The following is a 25,077-nucleotide window of genomic DNA, read 5'->3' on the forward strand; positions in this document are numbered from 1 at the left end:
TGGCCCTTTGTCTCAGTATTTCAGTCTTAACTTTACAGTTACTAGTGTGCTTTGGTTTGTCATACTGTGAATGTGGTGACCTTCCTGAGACTACTAGAATTTATTTCAAGCATAAACCAGTCATATCTCTTGCTCCTCCAGCAAACAGCTGCTTTTATTTATATTTTTTCTTTTCTTTCTGCCTCGTAGATATCATATTCAGTGGTAGTGAAGCATATAATTTTTTCTTCCATTCTTTTCTACCTAAAAACCTTTTGTAATCATTTAGCATATTCCAAACAACAGCATGTAGTTCCAGGCTGCATATCAAAGGTAATTAAATCTCAGGGGTTTCTTGGTGTTCATAAACTGCATAAGCTATGCTTTTACCAGTTCTGAGTTCAGCAGAACTTTATGATTAAATTGCATCTTGGTATTCAATCTGCAGGGCCGGCTTTGGACTCACCGGGGCCCAGGGCAGAAACTAAGCAGTGGGCCCCCACCCTGCCTCCCTTACCTGCTCACACATTAGATTTCTGCAACATTTCTGAAGCTGAAGCACAACCCCTGCCATGCGGGGCCCCCTGTAGTCCTGGGCAGTTAGCCTGCTTGCTACCCTCTAATGCTGGCCCTGTCAGTCTGAGACCACTTATTACACAATAACAATATTTCCCTGCCTCACAGAGGTGGCGTGAGGCTTAATTCACTAGTGCTTGTAAAATGCTTTGAGATCATTGGATGGGAAAAGTATATAGAAATGCATATTATTGTTGTTATTTATATAAAGTCATAGATTGATTCTGTCTAGATTAATAAAGCTGCCCCAAAATTAAGGGAAATGTACCCTCTACCCAAAATTCCCCCCCCCATAGTAAAGTGTAAAGAGTGAAACATCACAGTAAATTAATGTAAATTACATAAAAGATGAAGTTTTGAGGAAGCTATAATAGAATCAAAAGCTGCCAAAAGGCTTTTCAAACTGGTGTTCATGCCTGCCACAGGAGTGATTTGCATAACTTTCCCATGATTCTCCATAGTCACATTTTTCAAAAGAGAGAGAGCTTGCTTTTTACAGTCGCATAACCTAAGGGTGCCTTTTTGTTTTGACATTGCATTGGCATTGTAGTTGGGTAAAACAACATTTCATAATGGATGAACTCTAAGAAGGCCAAAAGCAGTATAGCATTTCCTTTCTGTGTATTAAGTTTTGAAAAAAGTACGGTTTTTGTTCCAGCTCCAGTTTTTTTCCCGTTTACACTGAACTAGAACTCAGGGTCTCACGAATACCCTGTGATGCTTTACTGTTGTAAACTAAGATTTACTCTTCTCTATTATCAGTTGAATCTGTGTTAGCATTTTTGGGCCCCGATACTGCAACCTGACCTGTGCAGGAAGATCACGGAGTACATTAAGAAGGGGGGAAAGACGTCAAGAAATTGTCCAAGAAAATTAGACAATTGGCTTGTTCTTCTTCCTGGGATAGCAGTTCCTCTAACTCATCACCAGAAGGCTCCAGAGCTAAAAGCTCTGGTTTTGAGGTTTTCAGACATAGAAAGAATAAGCATAATAAAAGATGAGATTCCAGCGTAATGTGTCCGGGTAGGCCTCTATGGCTAAACGCTTCACATGCAATCAGAGGAACAGAGACATTGGCAGAAAAGGGGGCTCAAAACTCCCTGGACTAACCAGACACTGCTTATGCTGTGATCAACCATGCTACAACTTCCAAACCAACCAAACCCTACTCATAGGGCAGGTCGGTCATGTCACATCTGCTAGACTAACGCAACTCTGCTCACTATGGGTCGACCATGCCTCATACAGCCGACTGTAGAGGACTGAGAGGGAGAGCAGCGCACACATGGAGGAACAAGCAGGCAGTAAGGGGCCTCTTGGCTCACCACTTATATCTGACTGACTAACTCTGCCTGCTCTAACAAGGGGGTGGTGACCCTTCTGGAAGCCTGTCTTGTTCACCCTAGGATTCAGTGAGGCAACACGGCTGTGCTCTTCTGTAGTACCGTCTGGCTTATTAAGAGATGCAGTCAGACAAAGACCGGCACTAAGCAGCTGTTAGGTAGCTATGTCTGGCTCACTAAGAGTATGTCTACACTTGGGGGGGGAAAAACACAACAAACCACGCCATGGCAGAGAGTCTTAAAGCCTGGGTCAACTGACTTGGGCCCACACGACAGGGCTAAGAATAGCAGTGTAGACGTTCCCACTTAAACTGAAGCCCAGGCTCTGAAACCTGGTGAGGGGGGAGGGTCTCAAAGCCCTGACAGCAGCCTGAGTGGGAACATCAACACTGCTGGTTTTAGCCCCGTGAACCTGAGTCAGTTGACCCATGCTCTGAAACTCTCTGCCATAGGGTCTGATTTGTTTGTTTGGGATTTTCTGCAGTGTGCATGTACCACAAGGGACCCATTGAGACAAAGGGCTGCACCATGCAGCTGTTATGTAGCTCTTCTTGGCTTACTAGGGAGTCCAGTGATAGGCCAAAACCATATTAGCAGCTTTGAAACTTTCAGGAGGTTAGCAATTCGGGGAGCCATTAGACAAAGTCATGACAGAGTCCTCAGATAAATCAAAAAGACCTTACAGGACTTCCTGATTCCAAACGAAGGAAAAGGAATAGCCAGCTCTGTTACAGGCTTAAGAACCTTTTCATGGCTAATCCCCTAAAGACAGAAGGTGAGGCTACAAAAAGTCAGATGGAACAAGTTTAAGCCCGGGAAGGGGAGAGAGCACTCTTCCCATAGTGCAAATTCTAACACTAGAACAACTCCTGACTGTGGTCAGGTGGGTCGAGCAAGCAAGAACTGGGGGTGGGGAAGCTATTAAAATTCAAGGACCAATGGCCTCTCAACATCAGACAGATGGGCCCTGGATGTTGTTCGAGAAAAGTATCAGAAGATTCCAAATCATGGTTTTCTCCCTTCTCAACTACTCTCAAATCCTCAAAAGTGGCGGAATATACCAAAGGCCACAGATCATCTTTTGCAAATCAGTGTGATAGAGAGAGCCACCAAGGCAGTGATGTTCTCCTGCCAATATTCATTCTTATTTCTGGTACCCAAGAGATCTGGGGAGGACAGAGCTGTGTTGGATTAAAAACACCTGAACAAGTTAATAAGGAGGCCCAGGTTCAAGATGGACACTTTGAAGTCAATAGTGGGAGTGATCTGCCAGGATGATTACCTTACATCAGTCGACTTGAGGGAGGCCTACCTTCATGTGCCAGTTCACAAGGGGGACAGGGGAGTTTTGCAACTTACTCATGGGACCAATCATTTTCAATACAAAGTGCTGCTTTTCAGACTGTCATTTTTGCCTTGGGTGCTCACAAAATTCCTCATTTTGGTGGCTGTTCACAGACAGTAGGAGACACAGATGTACCCTTCCCTAGCTGACATTTAAGTAAGAACCCCATCCAAGAAGGAGTCCACTTGAGTAACCTGAACCACAATTTAGATGTTACAACAGCATGGATTTATAGTACATTCCGAAAAGGGTCTTCAGCCATATCAGTGCCTAGTTCATCTAGATGCAGAGGCTCACAAAATGTTTCTGCCAAGAGATAGGACAAGATTAGATCAGCAATTACCCTCCTGAGGAGATGCCCAAGGGCATTAGTCAGCACTCTAATGAGTGTTCTAGGGGTGATTGTGTCCTGCACAGGGATAGTGTTCTGATCAAGTATGCATATGAGGACTCTCCCGGGCTTCCTGATGTTGATTCCCTGTTCTCTGATATTTCCATCACAGAAAGTGACCATTTTGTCGCTTGTTCTGAATTCCCTGGATTTGTGGATGAGTCTGGAGAGGTTCCAGGGGGAGATGAACATGCAGAACCAGACAAGTCTGTCATAACAGCAGATGCAAGTCTGGAAGGATGGGGAGTGTTCTCCTAGAAGCATGTAACTTAAGGAACATAGTCCTTTTTCAAACAAAAGAAAAGCATACATTTTCTAGCACTGGGGGCAATAAAGTACGCTCTTCAACAACTGGCCTCAGCATTGCTGAACAGTCATATCCTTATAACAATGGACAGTCTATCAGTAATGGCATACGTAAGCCTTTGGGCAGTATGAGGTTAAGGAATCTAACAGAAAGAAGCAACATCATTGATGCAGTGAGTAAAAGCCCATCTGCTGTCTATCAATGCCTTGCACATCAAGGGCACCAGCAATAAAAATGTTGACTGTCTGAGCAGAAGGAAAATCAGTTAGGCATAATGGAGTCTTCACAACAAATCCTTCCAGTTGAATACCAACATTTTCAAAATTCCAATTCTGGAAGGCTTGCCAATACTTTGCCAGGAGGAGAGAGCCAGAAGCCCTGGGCATACATGCCTGTCACTCTAGTGGCCAAAGAGGTTATTACCTTTTGCCTTTCCCTAGTGCCCATCACCACCAGGGTAATACAGAAAATTAGAAAGGAGGAAATGGGAGTGATCTTAGTGGCTCCGCATTGGCCCAGGAGGCTTTGGCTTCCTGCCCTGATGGACATGTCAGTGAGAGTTACCATTTTTCCTGAATCCGAGGCCAGATTTGTTATCTCGGGAACCAGTTCTTCACCAAGATCCAAGCAAGTCAAATCTAGCAGCTTGGCATTTGAAAGGAAGTTTCTAAAATGAAAGGGTACTCTGCTGGTCTTGTCAAAACTCTGTTGGCATCTAGGAGAAAGTAAAGAAACAGGTCTTATTCAAGGATTTGGCTAAATTCACACAGAAAGAGACATATTCAGCAGCATGTAACCAAAGTGTCTTATGTTCTGGAATTTTTACAGGGCAGTTTTTATGTCAGGTTGGAGGCTAATACCTTAAAAGTACACATTTCTGCACTGTCGACAATTTTGAGTGTATCCAGAAAGTCTTATGTTTCCCACCATAAGAATGTGTGTCGCTTCATTAGAACAGTTCAGCTATTGGGTCCTCCTAAGGTGCAGAGAGCGCTGCCTTGGGATGTGAACATTGTGCTCAATGCCTTAATGCAGGTGCACTTTGAACTTACTAAATCAGTTTCATTGCACTACCTAGCAAAATAACCTTTTTCATCCCCATCAGCTTGCCCAGAAGGGTGTTCGAGTTGGGAGCTCTAGCAACTGATCCATCCTTTGGCATCTTCCACAAAGATAAGGTGGTTTTGTGAATGGCTCCCACCTTTATTCCAAAAGTAAATTTTATTTTTCATTGAGCACAATTAAGCATTTTTCATTGCTTTCCTTTTGTCCACATCCTTCTCACCCAAAGGAGAAACTGTGGTATTTGTTGGATGCAAGCAAGCCTTAAAGGCTTACCTGAAAAGAACTGAGAGCTTAAGAAGAACAGCCTTCCTGGTCTTATTTCATCCAAGGAAAAGAGGTGCTAAAGCATATAGATTATCAGTCTCACAGTGTATATGCCAGTGTGTATGGAGCAAAAGATCTCAATCCTCCAGTGAAAAGAAGAGCTCACTAAGCACGAGTGGAGGTGGCATCATGGATTGAGAAAGCGCAGGCCCCTTATGAGGCAATCTGTAAAACTGCAGAACTGGTCATTCCTGCATACATTTACCAAGTTTTACAACACAGATACTCAGCCTTCAGCTGATGCAACCTTTAGGCAGGTAGGGCCTGCATGGTGTGGCAATTCCTTAGAGTAAGAGAATCCTTTCTCTGAGTGACATTTTGTTCCCTCCCAAGAAATTTTGTCACTGCTCAGAAAATCCTGTATTGAGGATCTGTGGACCTTGCCTGGAGAGAGAATGGGAGAATTTGTGGTTGCTTACCTGAAAATGTTCCCTTCTTGAAAGGGATAGGTCCACAGACAGAGCCCTCCCTTGGAAATCCATTAAGAGAAATCTGTCAAACTTGTGGTTAAAGTTCTCTGCAGAAGTTAAAATCTTTCTTGTTGTTCATGTTTCTTATCAAGTATTTTTTTTGCAAGGTGCTGATGCAGGATGAGAAACTCCTTTTTTGTTTCACAGTCCAGAGGGCTTAGCTTTGGAAGCATCTTGTAACTAAGGGAGTCTTTGGAAGGTGGGGCTAGTTCTGCCCCCTGTGGTTACAAACTAGCGATGACTAAGGCTACATTTATGTCACGGAGGTCATGGAAGTCCCATAATCCGAGACTTCCAGAGACCTCCATGACATGCTCCGCTTCAGTGCATGGGCTGCGGGACTCTGGAGCTGGCAGCCAGCGCGGCCCTGGCAAGGTGACAGACTCCTGAGGGGGCCTTCCTTAGGGTTCCAGCAGTGGGCGACAGCCTCACGGGGGGTTGGAGGGAACATACCTCGGGCGAGTGGCTGGGGGTGTCCCATTTTCTCTTTGGGAAATATGGTCACCCTGCAGCTCCCAGCTGCCGGGGGTGGAGGGGGCCCCTCTGCAGCTTCCGCAGGCAGAGGGGGAACCTCACAGCTCCCAGCCACAACAGTGGCCGGGGAAAACCATGGAGCCGCAGCAGCAAAAGGCACAGACAGGTCATGGCTTTCATGAATTTTTGTTTATTGCCTGTGACCTGTCCATGACATTCACTAAAAATAACCATGACAAAATCCTAGCCTTAGTGATGACCCATACTGAGAATCTGTGGACTTATCCCGTCAAAGAAGGGATAATTTTCAGGTAATTCTCCCATTTCCTATGTATAAAGTGCTGGGGAGGACACGGTGAAAGTTAGTAACTAGTCCAAATTCTACCCTCATGTGCAAATGTGTGACTCCCACTGAGTTCAGGCAGCACAATGCGTGTGAATCCAAGGATAGTACTTGGTCTTGTATTAGTGAGGATTACTGTTCAGGAGCTGAGGGGTTGCCGCATTAATCGCAGGAGCTCTTTTGATATTCATTAATAACTGTGTTGGGATTTCAGGTTATTCCAATGGGAGACTGACCGCAAGAGTGCCTGTGGGCATCAGAATAGACAACCTCTGTATTGATCTATACTTCCCTCCTCCACCCCAAAAAAAAAAAAAAACCCTCCAACCAACTGAGTTCTTTTCTAACCCTTATAAGACAAGCGCTAAGTAATGCCACTTGAGGACTTCAAAGTTACTGGAAATCCAAAATAAATAAATAAAAAGCAAGTGTGAAATATGTATGAATATTTCATCCAAACAATTTGGAAGAGCTTGAAGCCACAATTAGATAGCAATGCCCATCTGTTGTGAACAGCAGAACAACAATTTATTTCATAACTTGGAGAGAGAAAAGGGGCTGCTAATCACCTTTAGGTTTATTCCTTAATAAAGCATGTACAGTCTCTACAGAGGGAGATCCAGATGGTGAAGGAAACTCTGCAGGCCATGCTGATGCAGCTCCAGCCGGATAAGGAGGCAAGAGAAGATGAGGCTGGAGACTTCCTCTGTGACAGCTGGTGTCCAGGAAAACAAGACTTAAAGAAATAATGGGGGGTGGGAGGGGTTCTGGTGTTTTAATGTTAATTCACAAAGGGTTGCTTTTAGTAACTGAATACGGTCTTACGAAGCCTTGAGGATCTCTTCTCTCCCTGCATAACTAATAACAACTAAATCAATTATGGAGAAATGGAGCCTGGAGGTTTATCAACAGAAGTGTTCTACACAGCTTCACATGTTCTGGCACAGACTGGAAAACAGCTTTCAGAGCAGAGCATCTCCTGTAATTGTGTAGATTACAAATTGATCTATTTCAAGTGATTCAGCAAAGTCTCCTTTAATGTCAGAGTGAGATTTTTCTAACAATGTTATAAACAACTTCCTTACTTGTGCATTCTTCAGTCTTTTTCTCCTTCAACATGTAATGTTAAAGGCAGTATTCTTCAGTATTGCTGAGAGACAGCTGAGGGAAAAAGTAATTTTTTGCCTTTGTAACATCTTTCTTACACCCAAGTTATTTTCAGATTCCTATGAAATATAAACCCACTAGGATAGAATTCAAAACAACCAAATTCTTCTAACTTATATTAGGACTGCACTTACCCACTGGCATTCAACATAGCAGAGATAATTAACATCAGACTAGAGAATAATAGCTTTTCAACCATTTTCATTTACATTTTATAGCAAATGCGTATTAATACCAAAACCTCAGAACATTTAAAGTGATAACCTGCTGATTTGTGGTTTTTATATTTGAATACTATACGAACATTAAGTAATTTTTCTTAATATTATGCTTACTTCTTTGACCTGCCCTATATTGTCATAAAAAAGAAAGGTTTTTGGGTGTGTATATACATATGTATGTTTGATAAACTTATATTATCTGTTTAATCTCTTTGTTTACTACAGAAAAAAAGAAAAGGAATGGAACTAAACCCAGCTAAATATTGGTGATTTACAATGGTGCAGTGTTCAGACAATTTGTAAATTGTGTACTCATAAATCAAAACATTCTCGCTTGGATGCTAAAATAAACTGAGGTTATCACATTTTCATTTGGAATCCTATTTCTGCTATTTGCTGCAGAGACTGAGGAGGGAAATTAAAAATAAATAAATAAATAAATAAAACAGCTCCTTAAAAACTCAATTCAATTGAATTCAATTTTTAAATCACTAGCTCAAGCAAATTTTTTACAACGGTATATTGTATCTCATTTTTAAAACAACCATTTTCGTTTGAAAAATGGACTTTTAAAAAATAATAATTCACGTTTGGGCCATTAGAGTTGCTGGGTTTACAAACAAAGAATGATGGTTTCTCAGACATTAATCCCTGGGCTACTAGCCAGATAGACCTACAAAACTGTGTCCATTCTTTGTAAAAAGAAAAGGAGTACTTGTGGCACCTTAGAGACTAACCAATTTATTTGAGCATGAGCTTTCGTGAGCTACAGCTCACTTCATCGGATACATACCGTGGAAACTGCAGAAGACATTATATACACACAGAGACCATGAAACAATACCTCCTCCCACCCCACTGTCCTGCTGGTAATAGCTTATCTAAAGTGATCATCAAGTTGGGCCATTTCCAGCACAAATCCAGGTTTTCTCACCCTCCGCCCCCACCCCACAAACTCACTCTCCTGCTGGTAATAGCCCATCCAAAGTGACCACTCTCTTCACAATGTGTATGATAATCAAGGTGGGCCATTTCCTACACAAATCCAGGTAAGAGTGAGAGAACCTGGATTTGTGCAGGAAATGGCCCACCTTGATTATCATACACATTGTGAAGAGAGTGGTCACTTTGGATGGGCTATTACCAGCAGGAGAGTGAGTTTGTGGGGGCGGGGGCGGAGGGTGAGAAAACCTGGATTTGTGCTGGAAATGGCCCAGCTTGATGATCACTTTAGATAAGCTATTACCAGCAGGACAGTGGGGTGGGAGGAGGTATTGTTTCATGGTCTCTGTGTGTATATAATGTCTTCTGCAGTTTCCACGGTATGCATCCGATGAAGTGAGCTGTAGCTCACGAAAGCTCATGCTCAAATAAATTGGTTAGTCTCTAAGGTGCCACAAGTACTCCTTTTCTTTTTGCGAATACAGACTAACATGGCTGTTACTCTGAATCCATTCTTTGTGTACTTCAAGACTAGAGTTAAAATTTCTACCTCAAAATGTTAAATATATATATATATATATATACACACACACACACATAAAAAGCACCAGGCAGCTGTGATTTACAGCAGGGTTATAATTTCATCCAGGGAGGTAAAACTGACAAACCATGAGAGTCAAGTTCCAGTGGTTTGTGAAGTCATCAGATCTTCAGGATGGATTACAGCCCTGTAATTCAAAACAAGGTTGGCTTTTATCTTTAGATCAGAATCCAGGTTGTGACTAAGAGTCCTGGGTCAGTGCCTTGCCTGGGCTTCAATTCTCCTTTCTCCATTGCAGCCTTTCCCTTACTCATCCACAGCCTCCCATGGAAGGCTCCTGCTGCTGCCTCTTCTTTTTCTCTTCCGTCAACCTCCCCGCTCACCTACTCCAAGCTCTCCTTGGAGAGTTTCTGCACATTGCCTCTCTACTGCACTTTCTGCAAACACCCGTAGAAGTGGATGAACAAAGCATTAGTTACTAGCCATAGGCAGACCAAGTGCAGACTGTATGCTGCTGCTCTTTTGCTCACAGGGTGAAATTCACCCTTATGCATAGGGCTGGCCCAAGGCCTATGTGCCACTTAAATCCCTCTTAATCGGGGGAGGGCTGTGGAGAGGAGAACTTACTCTGTACAGTGATGAAATTCAGCCTACCCTCCTTAAAGTTAGTGACAATTCTGGGTAAAAACTGATGGTAGAATATGGCCATAAAACTGGCATGATGACCCAGTTATAATGCTGTTGGGCCTAAATGTGGGCTAACATCTAACAGAGCCAAGGCTCACCCACTGCCAGAAATTACAGTTCACTGTGTTACTAACCCAAGATGAGTTCACCCTGTATATATAACAACACACACAGGACCAGAGTGTGAACATCATGCTCACTTTGGTGAGCAGTTACTCACATGCGCACCACCCCTGGGAGAATGCAGAGCTTCGTCATTGTTGACTGTGCAGCACGTGTGAGCCAAACACAGCCCACACTAGCCATTTATAAATCACAAAGCACAGCAAGAACCAAATGGAGCTGCTTTGCAGCAGTTCAAGTCACAGCACTTTTCTCACAATGACTCTCAGCCTTCAAGCAGGGACAGTTAATCCTCAGATTCTGTTCTTTTGTCAAGCTGTGGGAGTTTCTGAAGAAATTCCATTTTGATTTAAAACATGGTGGCTTTCATGTTTCACCTTTTCAAAGCATTGTTAGTTTTTAATTTAAAAAGTATACAACCACTATAATAAAAACACTGAACTCTTAAACTATCAGTCATTACTTGATTTGTATGTAATTTTATATTTTGATGTATTAACATTTTATTTTTTTTTACACATCTCTCTTTCTCTCTGTGGCTTATATTTTTAATGTATCATTCCATTATCTTTACTATTTGTTGTGGGAAGTTAACAGCCAATCCAATAATTGTTCTAAGTCAGTTTGAATAAAAAGTATAATAAAGTAAATCGTTTACTGCACCTCAGTCACCTTTCTTTTACTGTGGATAGGAAATATATTCTTCTGCAAATAAAGAGAACAATGTCGTAAGGTTTACGTGCATTTATTGTTCATTTAGTTTACCAATGCTTTTAGCTTTAAGTGGGAAAATTCAGTGTCTGGCAACTTGCAGAGAAGGGAGGAAGTGTCTATTAGAGAAGTTCTGGGAACATCCCATCTTCTGGAAACGTTTCTGAAAATCCATTCCACTAGGTGCAATTTAGTGCAACAGCAAACAATATTGATTTTCAGAAGTCTCTTTGTATGAATGGGGTAGTAAGGATAGTCAGTAGCTAGGGCATGTACTGGGACTTGAGACCTCAGTTCAATTCCCAGTTCAGCCAGAGACTTTGTGTGTGATCTAGTCACTTAGTTTCCTCAATTCTCCACCTGTAAAATACTTCCCTGCTTCGCAGAGATATTGTGGGAATAAAGTCCATTAATGATTGTGAGGTGCTCAGATACCACAGCAATGAAGGGCCAGTTAAGTACCTAGATTGAATTTTTTTTTTTTTAACCTCTAAGCCTTAGTACAAGATCTCTGCAGCAGCCAAGTCCCAATTAAGGCCTATTTGAGAATGTAAGTGTGAGTTTAGTGGTACACAGGCCTTATCCTGTGCCTCTGAACAGAGGTGAATTTCATCCTGTATTAAGCAGGGATGCAAGTCATCTCTTGCAGGGCCGGTTTAGCAGGTACCCAGAGGGAGGCAAGAATCCCACCATGGATAAATCCCTCCCTCCCCGTACCTCCCACATATTCCCTCATTTAACACACACCCCATGCTCCCGCCATTAATTCATACAGTGCTAAAGTGAGATACAGTGTCATGAGAGGGGACTATAAATTCCCCACCAATTTGGTCTTTGAACATGCACACACCAAAGAGAAAAGAAAATGGGAAACCAAATGCACACACTGAGCCGACTATAAACACTGAAATAGCTGTTGCTCTCTGTATTTAAAATTTACTTTGGGAAATAAGGGTGGTGGGGTGGGGGGGAGAAGCAGCCTGAGGATGGCTCTGATCTATCCAAATATTTTTGTTCTCAATTTTTGTTCTCAATCTAATCCCATTTTTTCTACGGCTTGACATTTCAGTCTTTTACTTTCCTATCATTACTTATTAAATCAAGATAAGCACCTCTTTTCTAGAGAGGCTGGAGAAGGCAGTTATAGAATGACTCCCAGATATGCAGCAGTGCTTCAGGGTGGAATTAGAATAATCTTTATGTATCCTCTTAGTTTGCTATCCTATTAAAAGTGAGACTGGGACCAAGAGATTTTTAGTTTCAGAGATTTAGCATATGCAACAAAGAAGCTCTAAAAAAAGTATACACATACAGATTGTCTGCACTGTCGAGGATAATAAAAACTTCTGGGGATAAAAACTGAAGGACGCAGAATATTTCTTCTGCATCTGAAAACTAGCCCAACCAAAAGCCATGATAAAGTGTCTCACTTTTAAATCTCTAAAGGAGGCCTAGAATCCTGCTTAAAAAGCAGCTGAGGTTTGTCTGAGCAAGGGGGAGTCTATGAGTACATCTACACTGCACGCTAAGCCCAGGCTCTGACTCCCATTTGAGCCCAAGCCCCACTTCCAGTCAGACTTGGATCAGCAAGCGCTCAGGTCCCAGGTCCTATGACCTACTAGGGGCAGTCGGAGCCAGAGTCCTGTTGTAATTCAAGTCCAAACCCTGTTGTTTTGCAGTGTGGATGCAGCTCAAGTCACAGACCCAAGTCATGAGGTCTGCGTAGTGTAATATGGATGCTTTAGCACAGCTGAGACCCAGAACAAGCAGTTGTAAACTAGGTTTACAATGCAGCGCGTTTGGGCTTGCAAACACCGAGTTCACATGCCTGGACAGACCTGGGTTTACAATGTAGTGTAGATATACCCTATGTTCTCCGAATGCACTGTATTCAGTCACGTTCCTGTGGGGAGAGCGATACAGGAGACAACAGGGTCAGGGTCTTGAGAAGAGACACAGGTAAAACCACTAAAAAAGCCTATGCACCATTAGGACAGTTGCTGTTGCCAGTGTAGATGAACACACAACTTGTAATAATAATAATAATAAAAAAAGAAGCAGAAGTGTAAAGGGCAGAAAAAGATAATAAGAAAATAATCACAGCACGGCTCAGAGACACATGATAGATCTCGCTGGAGAAATGGAAAATTAAAAAGACCTTTGCACAATGGCAAACCAATATACAATGCAAAGAAAACAATCTCTGATTTATCGCTATTCAGACAATGAGAAAGTGAAATGCCGAAGGGGAATCCCTTGTGATTGTCTTGGCAAATGGGCAGTTTAACTTTTTGAGGGCGAGCTGATCAGCTCACAATTACATTAGAGTCTGATGCTAATTTCCAGTAGCTTTAAAAACACACACCCACCTACCTTCAGCACTGAGAGAAGCAGTGCACCTCATGTGCATTAATCCTATTTCCCTCCACTGTGTTCTATGAATTCTAGGTCTCCAGGGCATCTCTGCCCAGCACCACCCATTCAGAACAAGTGCCTTGGTGAAGATTTTCAGATGGTTATGGAGAGAGTGAGTATCTCAGCGTGCCTCTTCTCACGAAGATGCCCTTTCTAGTCCCTGGTGTATGCAAGTCTGAGAATTCTAAAAGATCAGGGCCGGCCTCAACAAGTGTGCAAGCAACTCTTTCGGCCCAAGTGCAAATCTGACAACTCAGGTGTACATACCAGCCTTTCCATGTTTTTGCTTGGGCTCACTGTCAGACTATGCAGCCTATAGTTACCCAGGTCATCCCATTTACCCTTCTAAAATATTTTCACATTAGATTTTTTCAGTTCTCTGGAACTTCCCCAGCATTCAAAGAGTTGTTACAAATCAACACTATCTTTTCCCAAGGTTCTGCTTTAATTGGTATTTCCTATGGGTTGATTAAGCAGCTCTTTCAGGCCCAGTCTCATAGTTTACATGACACTAACCAAGATCGGGGCACAAACTGCAGCAGGGGGAAGAAGATCAGTAGAGGGGAAGGGCCTGAATTAAGATTCTGTTCTGCTGCCAGATGGGGAGTTTGGCCCATGATTTGCTTCTTTGCTCTCCTGCTGCTCAGGGGTCATGGTAGATTGCCGCTTTAACATGAGCTCCCCGTGCTGTGTTATAGCGAAGAGGGTGAACAAGATCTTCAGCTGTACAGGCAAGGGAATATCAAGTAGGAGCAGGGAGGTGGTGTTACCACTATTGCTCTGTATACAGCAATAGTGAGACCATTGCCAACTGCTGTAACCAGTTCAGGTTCCCATACTCCAAAAAAAGATGTTGAAAAATTAGAAAGGGTTCAGAAAAGAACTACAAGAATGATTCCAGGCCTGGAAAACATACCTTATACTGAGAGACTTATCGAGCTCAGTGTAGTTAGTTTATCCAAGAGACAATTAAGGGGTGACTTGATGAAGGTCTACAGGTACCTGCATGGAAAAGAGATTTCTGAAAGTAGATGGCTCTTTAATCCAGCAAGATCCAAAGGTTGGAAGCTGAAACTTGACCAATTCAAATTGGAAATAATGCACACAATTTTAACAGTGAGGGTGTTTAACCATTGTAACAGCTTACAGGGATATAGTGGTTTCTTCATTGCTTGCAGTCTTTAACTCAAGAATGGACACCTTTCTAAATGACATGCTTTCCAGAGGAGAGCAACAAAAATGATGCGAGATTTAGAAAACCTACCTATGAGAAAAGCTTAAAAACTGGGCATGTTTAGTCTTTATAACTGTCTTCAAATGTGTTAGAAAAAGGACCAGTTGTCCTCCTTATGCACTGAAGTAGGACAAGTAGTAATTGGCTTAATATGCAACAAAAGAGATTAAAGTTAGATATTAGGAAAAACTAATTTACTATATGGTTAAATGCTGGGACAGATTACCTCAGGAGGTGGAATTCCAGTCACTGGAGGTTTTAAGAACAGGTTAGACGAACACCTGTTAGGCAAGTTCTAGGTTTACTTGGTCCTGCCTCGTCCCCATGGTCTGGACTAAAGGGTCCCTTCCAGCTCTACACTTCTATGATTTCTATGCTGTAGTTCAATAAGAAATAATGGCTTTAATGTAGAAATTATTGATAAGGTTCTATGGACTGTGTTATACATGAGGGCAGATTAGATTATCATAATGGTCCATTCTAGCTTTAAAATCTATGCATTATGATTAACAAAGTAATCAACAATCACAAGGAAAAGAAACACTTGACAACTGCTCTAAATGCTCTCAGCTGTATGTACAACAGCTAGAATTTAGCTGTAAAGGGCAGGTGAAACTGAGCAGTAAGAAGGGGTTTACTGCGAAGTTTCCTGAAATGCAGAGATTGAAGCAATCGTAGAATATAGCTCTGTTCAGAAGCCTGACTAGCCAGGCAAGAAACGCTAACTAATGCATGCATTCCATAGACAGCAGGCAGGGCAGACTTCAGGGATCTTTGATCTGCGTTACCACAGTGGGCTGTCTGGGAATATTCATGGCCTTCAGGGAGTGACATGCAGCTGTGACAGCCATACAAAGGACTGAGAGATTGAAAAGACAGTCTCCTATTTGTAGCTCACTACAGGCTTCTTAACATCAATCTCTTCCATCTCTGCCTAAACCACCTGTGTCATTTGCCACCAATGGTTTGGACCATTGTAGTCCCAGCTGGGAAAGCCCCAGCCTTAGAGGCATTAGCAGGGAATTGAATTGGAGTGGAAATCTCTCTCTCTGTGGAGCATTATGCCTTCTGCTGGCTTGTCTCCTGAGAGTGTGACTGAATAGGGCAATGCAAACGGAGAGAAGTGGTTAGACGAATAAATGAGTTTATCATGAGCAACAGATTAATTCGACAGGGCTTTATGAAAACTGCACTAATCGACTAACAGAGGGAGAATTCCACAACTGCTTAGGTCCACAGAAACAGAAGTAAGGTATCAAGTTACAGGCATGACACCATCAGAACTAAATGCTCATTGGCTAATTTATCCTGTGGGCAGGACATTAGCCCCTATTCTGAGTTGTTCAGTCCAGCAATGGGAAGACAGGGTTGGCTGCACACAGCCTTTGTTGCTGTGGGATTCCCCCAAAATGGGTTGATTCAGACCCCAGCATAAACTAGAACAACCCCAGGGGGTGCACCAACTTGCACCTCATCTACAACAGTCTCCAAAGGCTAACTTGGCAGCGCAGAATAGTCAAAACATTGTGCACTCGGGCCATAGGCCACCCTCCCCCAACATGTCCCCGCCAACTACCAGCAAGTCCCTATGCTGCTAGGGGATTCAGCACAGGGCCATTCCAGCAGCCATATACTACATGGGAACTATGCTGGGATAATTCACCAGTGAGGTGGTTCTACTGTTCTCCACCACTGGCACCGTATAAAGGGGCCTGAACACAGTCCACTACTGGAGCTTTTGCCTCTAGCTGGTTGTAGAAGCTGCTGGCTTTTCAAAATTGACTCTCTGGATGACAAAGAGAAGACATGGCAAATGAAACTAAATTAAAAAAGAGAGAAAGAAAGAAACTCAATAGCCAATATATATTATATAGTGTAGCCTATAGAGATAACTCTTGCTTATGATATATAGAAATGTGTGGAAATATAAATAGGCTCAAAAATCCATTGCCTAAAAATAGACTTGACAATAGCTAAGCCAGGCCTGGTAAAATGTGAGTGAAGTAAAGTGAGACAGCCCAGAAGCAAGTTAGAGACAAATTAAGGCATAATCCCAGGTCATGTTGCAGTACGGTTTGGGCCTAACTGGTTTTTACAAGTGTTTTAGATAAAATGTTAATGTTTTAGAAAATGCTTTCTATATTGATACTTATTGGTCTGGCATTTATGCAGATGTTTAATTAAAGATAAGTTTTGTATTAAATAACCAGTGAGGGAGTAGAAGGTATTTTAATTATGGTAGCAGAAATGTAGATAGGTAAAAAGAAGATTTAATACTAATTAATTATAGGGTGTTATTGTAATTGATTATAAAAGGAGTAGCACGCTAATTTTAGATTAGGCCCACCCATCCACCATTAAGGTATCATTAGAGAAAGGATTATACCTATTCTTGCTATATGGGGATTGATCACCCCATAATACATCATTTTATCTTAGAACGTAAGTAGCAATGCAGTGTATGGCTATATTGTAATGCCAGTTGGTTTAACAATATTATTTTATATAAAATCTTTAATTTTCTACTCATTCACTGTCCTCCCATTAAATTAAATCACTGTAACCATGCTGGAGGCTCAAACCTTAAAGAATTCAGTTGGATTCTATTCTTTACCTTTAAACTGCTAATTGGGAATACATAAATCAAAGGTTACACACTACTACAGCACATTGAAAAGTCCTACAGGATGACTTAGCGTACGGTGCTGTAGCAGTGTCCACACGGCAAGTAACTGTGGGGCAAATGGGTGCTCCGTAGATTCACACCATGGCTTGCTGCACACTAATTCACCATGAAGACAAGCTCTAAATCACGAAGCTCAAATTTAGACTATTTACACTCAATACACAGAGAAATTAAATAAATGGTTGAAGAGATTGTGATCCGCTCACAGATGTGCTATGGGCTTCAATACAAGGTGAATTAATCAGATACACTAAGCCTTGTGAATGATTGACTCAGGTCTGATCTACTTGCTATGGTTAATTTCTGCTGTGTGAGAGACAGCGTCTTAAACTCTAAAGAGAAGAACAATCCAGAATCGTACCAACACTTGCACAGCTATGTCCTGCACTTGTCAGAGCAGCCATTGTTTGATTGATCTACCACAGGGTATTTTCATTAAAAAGAAGGAAAAGGTGAAAGGAACACACAGTTTCGTACTAAGGGACGTGGCTTGTCACTTCTTATTTTCCACTATGAACTGCAGTGACTACAACTAGTCTATCTGCATTAATCCTGTTGTAGATAAGAAATGCCTCCCTTTTCCATGGCCTTCCACGCCCCCCTCCAATGAACGTACCCTCTACCTGTATTGAATTTATGGCACTACTTGACATTTTACCTTCTGCACTGCCAGTGGCGTGCCCTGGTATATAGTTGCTGAACCTCTGCATTAATACTCCCTGGTTATGACAATACAGGGCACAGGGAGCAGAAAGGCATCATCAGCCTTCTTGTGTTGTCTGTCTTGTGTACGCTTCTTATGATCATGAATTGAAAATGTAGTATTGATTGGCTCTCCTCGAATGTCATTTCTTAATAACCCCATTAAATATAAAGTAGACCTTATGTAATGGAAGAAATGGAGGACTGATAGTGTCTCCTGCAAGACAAATTAATCATTGTGTGTTTCTAATTAATGTCTACTCCTCTGCAATTTTAATTCACAAAATAATCTAGCTTTTTAGAGGCATCTCAACAGGAGATGTATGGGGTGGGTAGGCAGGCAATTGTTCAGAGATTTCTTTAGTTACTTTCCATGTAAACTGGAAACAGTGTCTGCTTATCTGTAACAAAGAATGGGCAAAGGCTTCAGATTTTGCTTCTAAGGCTGTTAATGGTTACTGAGCCATTTGTTATAGGAGGTGATTTTCAACTCTAGAGAAGAAGAGCAAGATCAATAGAAAAAAGAAAACAGTCATGACCTTCTGATATGGATTGTCCTCCTAAACTATGTAAACAATTAGCTGATATCTCATGCTCAAATATTTCAGTAGCCCTCTTGGTTCTAATTCACTCCTGGGCAGAGGGCCAGAAAAAGGCATATGCACCACTTAAAGTCAGCAAAGGCCTTCAATATAAAGCTTACATATGTCTTCAGTGGCGCACAGACCTTTGAGCACAGGATTGAATTTCATTCTAGGATTAGGAACTTCAATATTCTCATGTTGTTATTTAATTTTCTATATATTTCATTTTGATTCTGCTTTCCTGTTTTGATCTCCATAGGCAGCACTATTCCTCTGCCATATGCCCAAGCAAGGCCCTGCTATAATTGATTGGCACATCAGGTGCAAAATTTGCTGGGTTGCAACATCCCACGCCTCAGGGCTGCATGCGCAGAAACTGCATCAACACGGAAAGCACAGATCCCAGATGCTACAGAGCCGGTTTCTTTTGGTCAACATTTACTGAAAATCTGATATTCTGAGGAGAAGGGGGGGAAGCACATGGGAAGTTAAACTATCGTTGGAAAGCGACTAATTCACTCATACACTATTTATGCCTTCTGTGGAAGACAGAGGATACTGGGCTAGATAGACTTCTTGTGATTAAAAGAATATGTCTTTGGTTCATATAAAACTTTATTATTGTAGAAAAACAATGAACACTGACAAAAAATATTCAACACTGAACAACTAGACAGGCATATAGTACTAAGATAGCTTAATATGAAGGGAGTGTGTTCTAATGGTTAGAGCAGGGGCGTAAGAGTCAAGGATATCTTGATTCTATTTCTGGCTCTCCAACAGACATACTGAACGACTGTGGCCAAGCCGGTAAACTTTTTCTGTGCCTTAGTTTACCTATAGTCTATCACTATAATAGCTCTACCACAGGGACGCGGTAAGGCTTAACTGATGGTAAAGGGCTTTATAGCCCTCACTTTTGCAAAAGCAAAAACTGGGCTTGTCCTCATTGGAGGACAGAGGCCTCTGGTCCTGTAGCCTGCTGCACAATTCCAAACTATCGGTCCCTCGATGTAAAGATGTTTATACTGCTGTGCATCACTGAGCTCTCTGAGCAAAACCGATCAGCAATAGGGAATTCACGAGCCCTAACAGTCTCAAACTCCCAAACCGTCCTCAAATGCTCTCTGTGCAGGCCAAGTGAGTTGCACTGAGTTTTCTGTTTAGTCTTTTTTTTTTTTTTTAAACTAATGCTAGAAGTTAATCTGAGTACCCCTTTCTTTCCGGCAATTGCGCTGTTGGTATGTACATATCCCAGCCTGCATACACGGATTCTGCACCTGACAGAGACATAGGATAACTCTCTGTTGGCTCACCTTTTGGAAAGTCTCTCTCAAAAATAACATGATGCCACAGATCAAAGAAAGAGCCCTGGAATAGGGCATGTAGGCATCATCCACAGGTTGGTAGGAAAGAAGTGAAACACAGGTCGGGTGCTTGCCCTGAGTTCAGGATATTGTAAGGTAGTGCTAGGCTGGGCCAGCTACATATAATGAATAAACCATTCCCCCTCCCTCAAGCACACGCAAAAGAGGGGTGTGCTGTAGGCAAATGGGAGCCGCATCTGGCAGTGAGTCAGAATCTAGAGAAATATTGGTATAGCAGGAGTTAGTATCCATCAGAGACAAAGCAGTCAGCTCGCTCTACCCTTCGATGTCATGGCAGAATTGTAATAAGGAGCTCCTGGGAATCCCTTCCAGCACATCACTGGGCAAAAAAATGGTTTAATTCTCATCAAAGGATGACAGATCCCCCTAACAGGACAGTACTTCTGCTGCAGGGCTGCAGTGCAATGTTTGCATCAGGTATCAGTCCAAACTTTAGTGTAAAACAAACTCATGCCCCGGCCAAGAAGTGATTGTGCTACCAGTTGAATCACACTAACATGCAATGCCTTTTGAAGGAGGACGGTAGAACTTTTATTACAGCTGATATGCAGGAATGTAAGAACCCCCTCGAAGCAGAACCAGGCTGAGTGTAAACTGCACTGAATTCCAGCAGGTGCCATTCACATCAATTAGTTCAGAAAGTGGGTCAGCCTTCCTGCTGCCTTATCCACTTGCTGATTGCCTAAAACTGACTTCCTGCTATTCGTACCATCTGCTGACTCCCTTCTGCTGCCCTGTCCACTCCTTTAGAATTTTCCTCCCCAGATCTACCATTTCCTCCACTAAGCGACTTAAAACTGGGTTGTTTACAGTAAAGATCTTTGAACTGAACAGAGGAGAGAAAGTCAATATTCAGACTAGTACACGAAAACAGAGCTTGTGCTCCAAAGGTTTTAGAAACACTGCCAAAGATGGGGATTGCTTTCTTACCCTGCCTCCAGCAACCTGTGCACACACGTACACCAGTGGCGCCAATTCAGATATTTATTGGGGGGGAGGGCAATCCAGTTCCCGCCTGCTCTGGCAGGGACCCTGTTCCAGTCCCCACTCATCCCCTACCCTCCTGCAGGGACCCTGGGCCTCCCTTGGCCAGGGAGTCTCACCTCTTTCTCACCCACACACTTCATGAGTTGGTGCCACCAGGAGTCAAGTTCTTGGTGGACTCCCTGTGCTCCTTTGTACAGGAACAGACTCCATATGCACCAGGTCACAACACCATTCAGCCTGGCTGCCCCTCTCATCTGGATGAAAGGGTGGCCAGGCCAAATTTGAGTGATGGTGTGACCCCATGCACTAAGTTGCAATGCCACTCACTGATATTTGGCCTGGCCACTCCTCTGTCTGTCGAGAGGGACGGCCAGGTCAAATTTCATTGGCATTGCGATCACATAGCCAAAGCAACTCTCGGGAACACGTTGGCGGCAGCAGCGGTACTGATTCAGTATAGGACCACTGCTTAAAAGTAGTCAGGCCACGGCCCACCAGATCCATGGCCTATGGAACTTGGAACAAGCGCAAACACCTTGGGATGGGGAAGCATTTGTCCCCTAATCCTCTTTAATTGGTGCCACTGACAGGCCAAGCTTTGACCAAAACCACCCTCCTCCCATGAAAAGCCTGGTAAACCTACAGTCCTGTCAGCCAAAATATGTGGCAAACACATAGAGCAAATTTCAGAGTTTTGTCAGTGGGTCATGACATGCCAAATCCTGTCCCCTACCTTTAATCTGCAGCTTCCCGTAATCCTTCAAAACCTTTCAGTGGAGTGGACACCGTGTTATGGAAGATCACCTTAGATCTGGAATGGTCCCCAGTGAAAGGCTTCTGGTCTGATGGTATAATATTGAAGCAAGAGTTTATGTCAGTGTGTGTCCCCCAAATTCCTCTTCCTGTGGTGATATGGATATCTCCTGATTGCTGAAATTAAAAAGAGACAGATGCCTGCTTAGAATTCTTGTGCCTGCAGCCTGTAAATGTATTTCATCACTATGGCTGCATAAACAAATGTCATCTCGAGAAATGTGGTCTCTCAGAATGAAAGAATTAAGAGAAATGGAGGAATTTACCACCTCTAATGGAGTAACAACTGAGCTATTTGAGGAAAGATGGGCCAAATGGGATGAACGGATGAAAAAAACGTAATAATAGATACACTTACTGTAACTCAGACCCTACACTGCCTCAACTCTGTTATATTCTTGTATCTGTCACCTTCTCCTTTGATATTTATGTAAGAAAACAACATTTATCTATCATTCATAAAAATTATGAACTAAAATGTCGTTTGTAATTGAAATGCATAGTTGAGCATAGGCAACATGGAAATAAGAAAGGCACAGGTTAGCTTCAGACAGGTTTGAGAACTCACTCCTTTAAAGGAGTTCTCCTGTTCGGAGTCAGCCCAGACACTACAAAATTCCTGTAAATTTCCCCATGAGTCCAAAACTCTTTTAATCTTACTAGGCTGTAGATGCCACGCAAGACTTTTCAGAGAATGCAATTTAGTGTGGTTGATTTCACAGATCCCTTGATGCAGGCTCTCACAAGACCCTGGGGTCCACCACACTTTTACAGTGATGGCACTGGAGTTATTGCATTGGCTGAAAAAAATTATATCTGAGATTTACTTAGTGCCTTTCATCTCGAAAGGCTGCGTATATTTCACTCCCCACAGAAATGGAGTCACCTCTTGTGTGGAGGAACAGGAGCTGTTCTATGTTAGTGACACTACACATCAGTTTTTAAAGGAGAAGTGAAGAATATAGTCTCCATTGGTAACAACATGGGATGGGCAGAAGGTTGCTGGAATGTGATTAGGAAAGGCACGGTAAAATCTTTCCCATAAACGCAAAGAAACAGACATACCTTTCTCTCACCAGCACTTCCAGGAAAGAGAGACCATCTATTGCCGTTTGGACAAGCCATTCCAGATGACTTGCCTGTATTGCAAGCACCCTTTCAGCTCCCCTCAGTGAAGCTGCTGCCTGCATTACACAATTGTATGGCTCCTTCCTCCCGCCACGCATCCTACATTCATAGGGTAAGGGCCTGTCCCTTTGTGTAATGTGATAGGATGGCATGTGTTTCATCCTTCCTCTTTAATTGGCAATTTCCTGAGCCTTTCATTATAATTAGCATAATTCCACCTGAGAATTACAAACGTTTTTATACAGGTTTTGCATTGGCCTAACTTCATGGACTTCAGTGAAGCTATTGATTAAGCCTGTAGCTATGAACACAACAGTGAAGAGTGAGACAAATGTAATGGTCAGGGGAGGGTGTGAAGTAGGGAGGCATTTAGGGGTCATCTCCTGACAAATTTGGAAACGCCAGGTGCAATGCCCTGCAGTGTAGGAAATTTTAGACTTTAGATTAAGAACTACATTTAGATTAAGACCTGTGACTGGTCCCAGTATAAGGGCCTGATTCTCCCATCTCACACCTAAAGTAGCTATTTACACCTATCGTAAAGCATGTGCAGAATGTTACCATTATGATTCACTAGTAGCTTACCCCCACTTTTCCCAGGTGTAAACAACAACTCACAAGATGTGGAAGTGGAGAATCATGCCCCCAAACGTTTTGTTTTATTAGTTAATCAAAAAAAGCCAGGGTTAATTTTGTATTTACAACATTGTCTAGATAGCACAGGGAACAAGAACATTTAGCCCAATTGCTTCCTTTGTGTCCACCTCAAGAACCAGAAAGATGCATTGAGCCTTGATATATCTTCAGACCCAGTCAATGAGACAAATGACATGCACGTGCCAGACAGGTGAACCAACCACACGTAATTCCAAAACAAAACAAAAAAATCCTTGTGCCAGAAATCCATCTCAGAGTGAAAATGAAGAAAAAGACTATTCTTGCCCTTCAGCAGTTATCAGTGCTGTATCATAGAGAAGAAAGGCAGGGAGCTTACACTGTGACAGATACCAAGAGACCAGAGTGCTTAGATTTGTTGCGAACATATCCATGGACTAATGTGAACTCTAGTTCACACAGAGGTCAGGATGGCGCTATGTGGATGAGAGCATGATTACAAAGATAATCAGGATTGGGTGACAGACTGCACAATACACCCCTTAGTGAGCAAAAGGTCTCCGATTTACCTGCAGGCTCTTTTCCTTCTTCACCTTTTGTCAGTGGTTTGGTACTATCCATTTCCATCTGCATTTATCAGACCTCTCCCCCCCCCACACCCTTTTCATCACTGCAGTGGCTAATTAACCAATGCCAATAAAGTAAGTAGTGGATAAAGTAAGCTTTAGTTTACTTTTTGAAAATGTAAATCCAGAGATTCCTGTACAGAAGGAGCTACAAGATGAGCACAGCCCAGCAGCTGAAACGGCATTTTATAGCTGTCCCCACTGTACATTGGCTATTAGGCCTGTATACTGTTCTTCTTTATCACCCAGGTCCAATGCAGCATTGTCATTCTAAACGGTCATCTGATGTCAAGTGCTCTGTCTTTATGAGAGACAGTGCGAGAGAGAGATAGAAGGGCTGGGCTGGGCTGGGCAGGGCAGCTTGATTGCGAGAAAAAAGTAAGATGAAAGACAAGGTGCTGGGTTTCTCCCAAGTCAATCTGCTGAAGAGACCAGACTTATTTTCTCGCCTTACAATGCTACACAGAGGTGCAGTCAAAACAAAATAATAATAACGTTAAAAACTAATCTGTGGCTTCCTGCTATTACCTCTCTGCGCCGTTCGGGATGCATGTTCCTCAGAGTCTCATCTGCTAACATTTGTCTACATCGCTCAGGAAATCATTCAGGGCTTTTACATCTCCGCCCTAAACAGAAACCCAGACCTTCTTGCTGTTAATGTTGCTATGGACCTAGATTTCCAAACAAATCCAGGCTAACGACCAGGACCCATTGCCATTCACACACCACCAGTTAAGCTATGGGAGCCTGTCTCCATCAAGCAGCTCCTGACGCTAGAACTTTTGACCTCTCTAGCTTGTCTCATTAGTTCTGCTGACAGAGTTGATGCCATGTGGCGGACATATTCTTGAGACTCCAGAATTCCTTATTTGTGACGCAAGCAATTAGGA

The 25,077-nt window shown here is 42.6% G+C and overlaps 1 protein-coding gene across 1 annotated transcript in view; it reads left to right on the forward strand.

Annotated features, from left to right (window-relative positions):
- The window catches only part of DISC1 (DISC1 scaffold protein), a 344,543-nt gene extending 335,815 nt beyond the window's left edge, over window positions 1–8,728 (forward strand). Inside the window, exon 14 of the mRNA XM_077813412.1 lies at window positions 7,217–8,728. Within this exon, the coding sequence (XP_077669538.1) occupies window positions 7,217–7,366 (150 nt within the window). The 3' untranslated portion in view covers window positions 7,367–8,728. The remainder of the gene's footprint in view (window positions 1–7,216) is intronic.
- The last annotated feature ends 16,349 nt before the right edge of the window (window positions 8,729–25,077 follow it).

The sequence above is a fragment of the Eretmochelys imbricata genome, chromosome 3 (assembly GCF_965152235.1).
Source record: "Eretmochelys imbricata isolate rEreImb1 chromosome 3, rEreImb1.hap1, whole genome shotgun sequence".
Lineage (NCBI taxonomy): Eukaryota > Metazoa > Chordata > Testudines > Cheloniidae > Eretmochelys > Eretmochelys imbricata.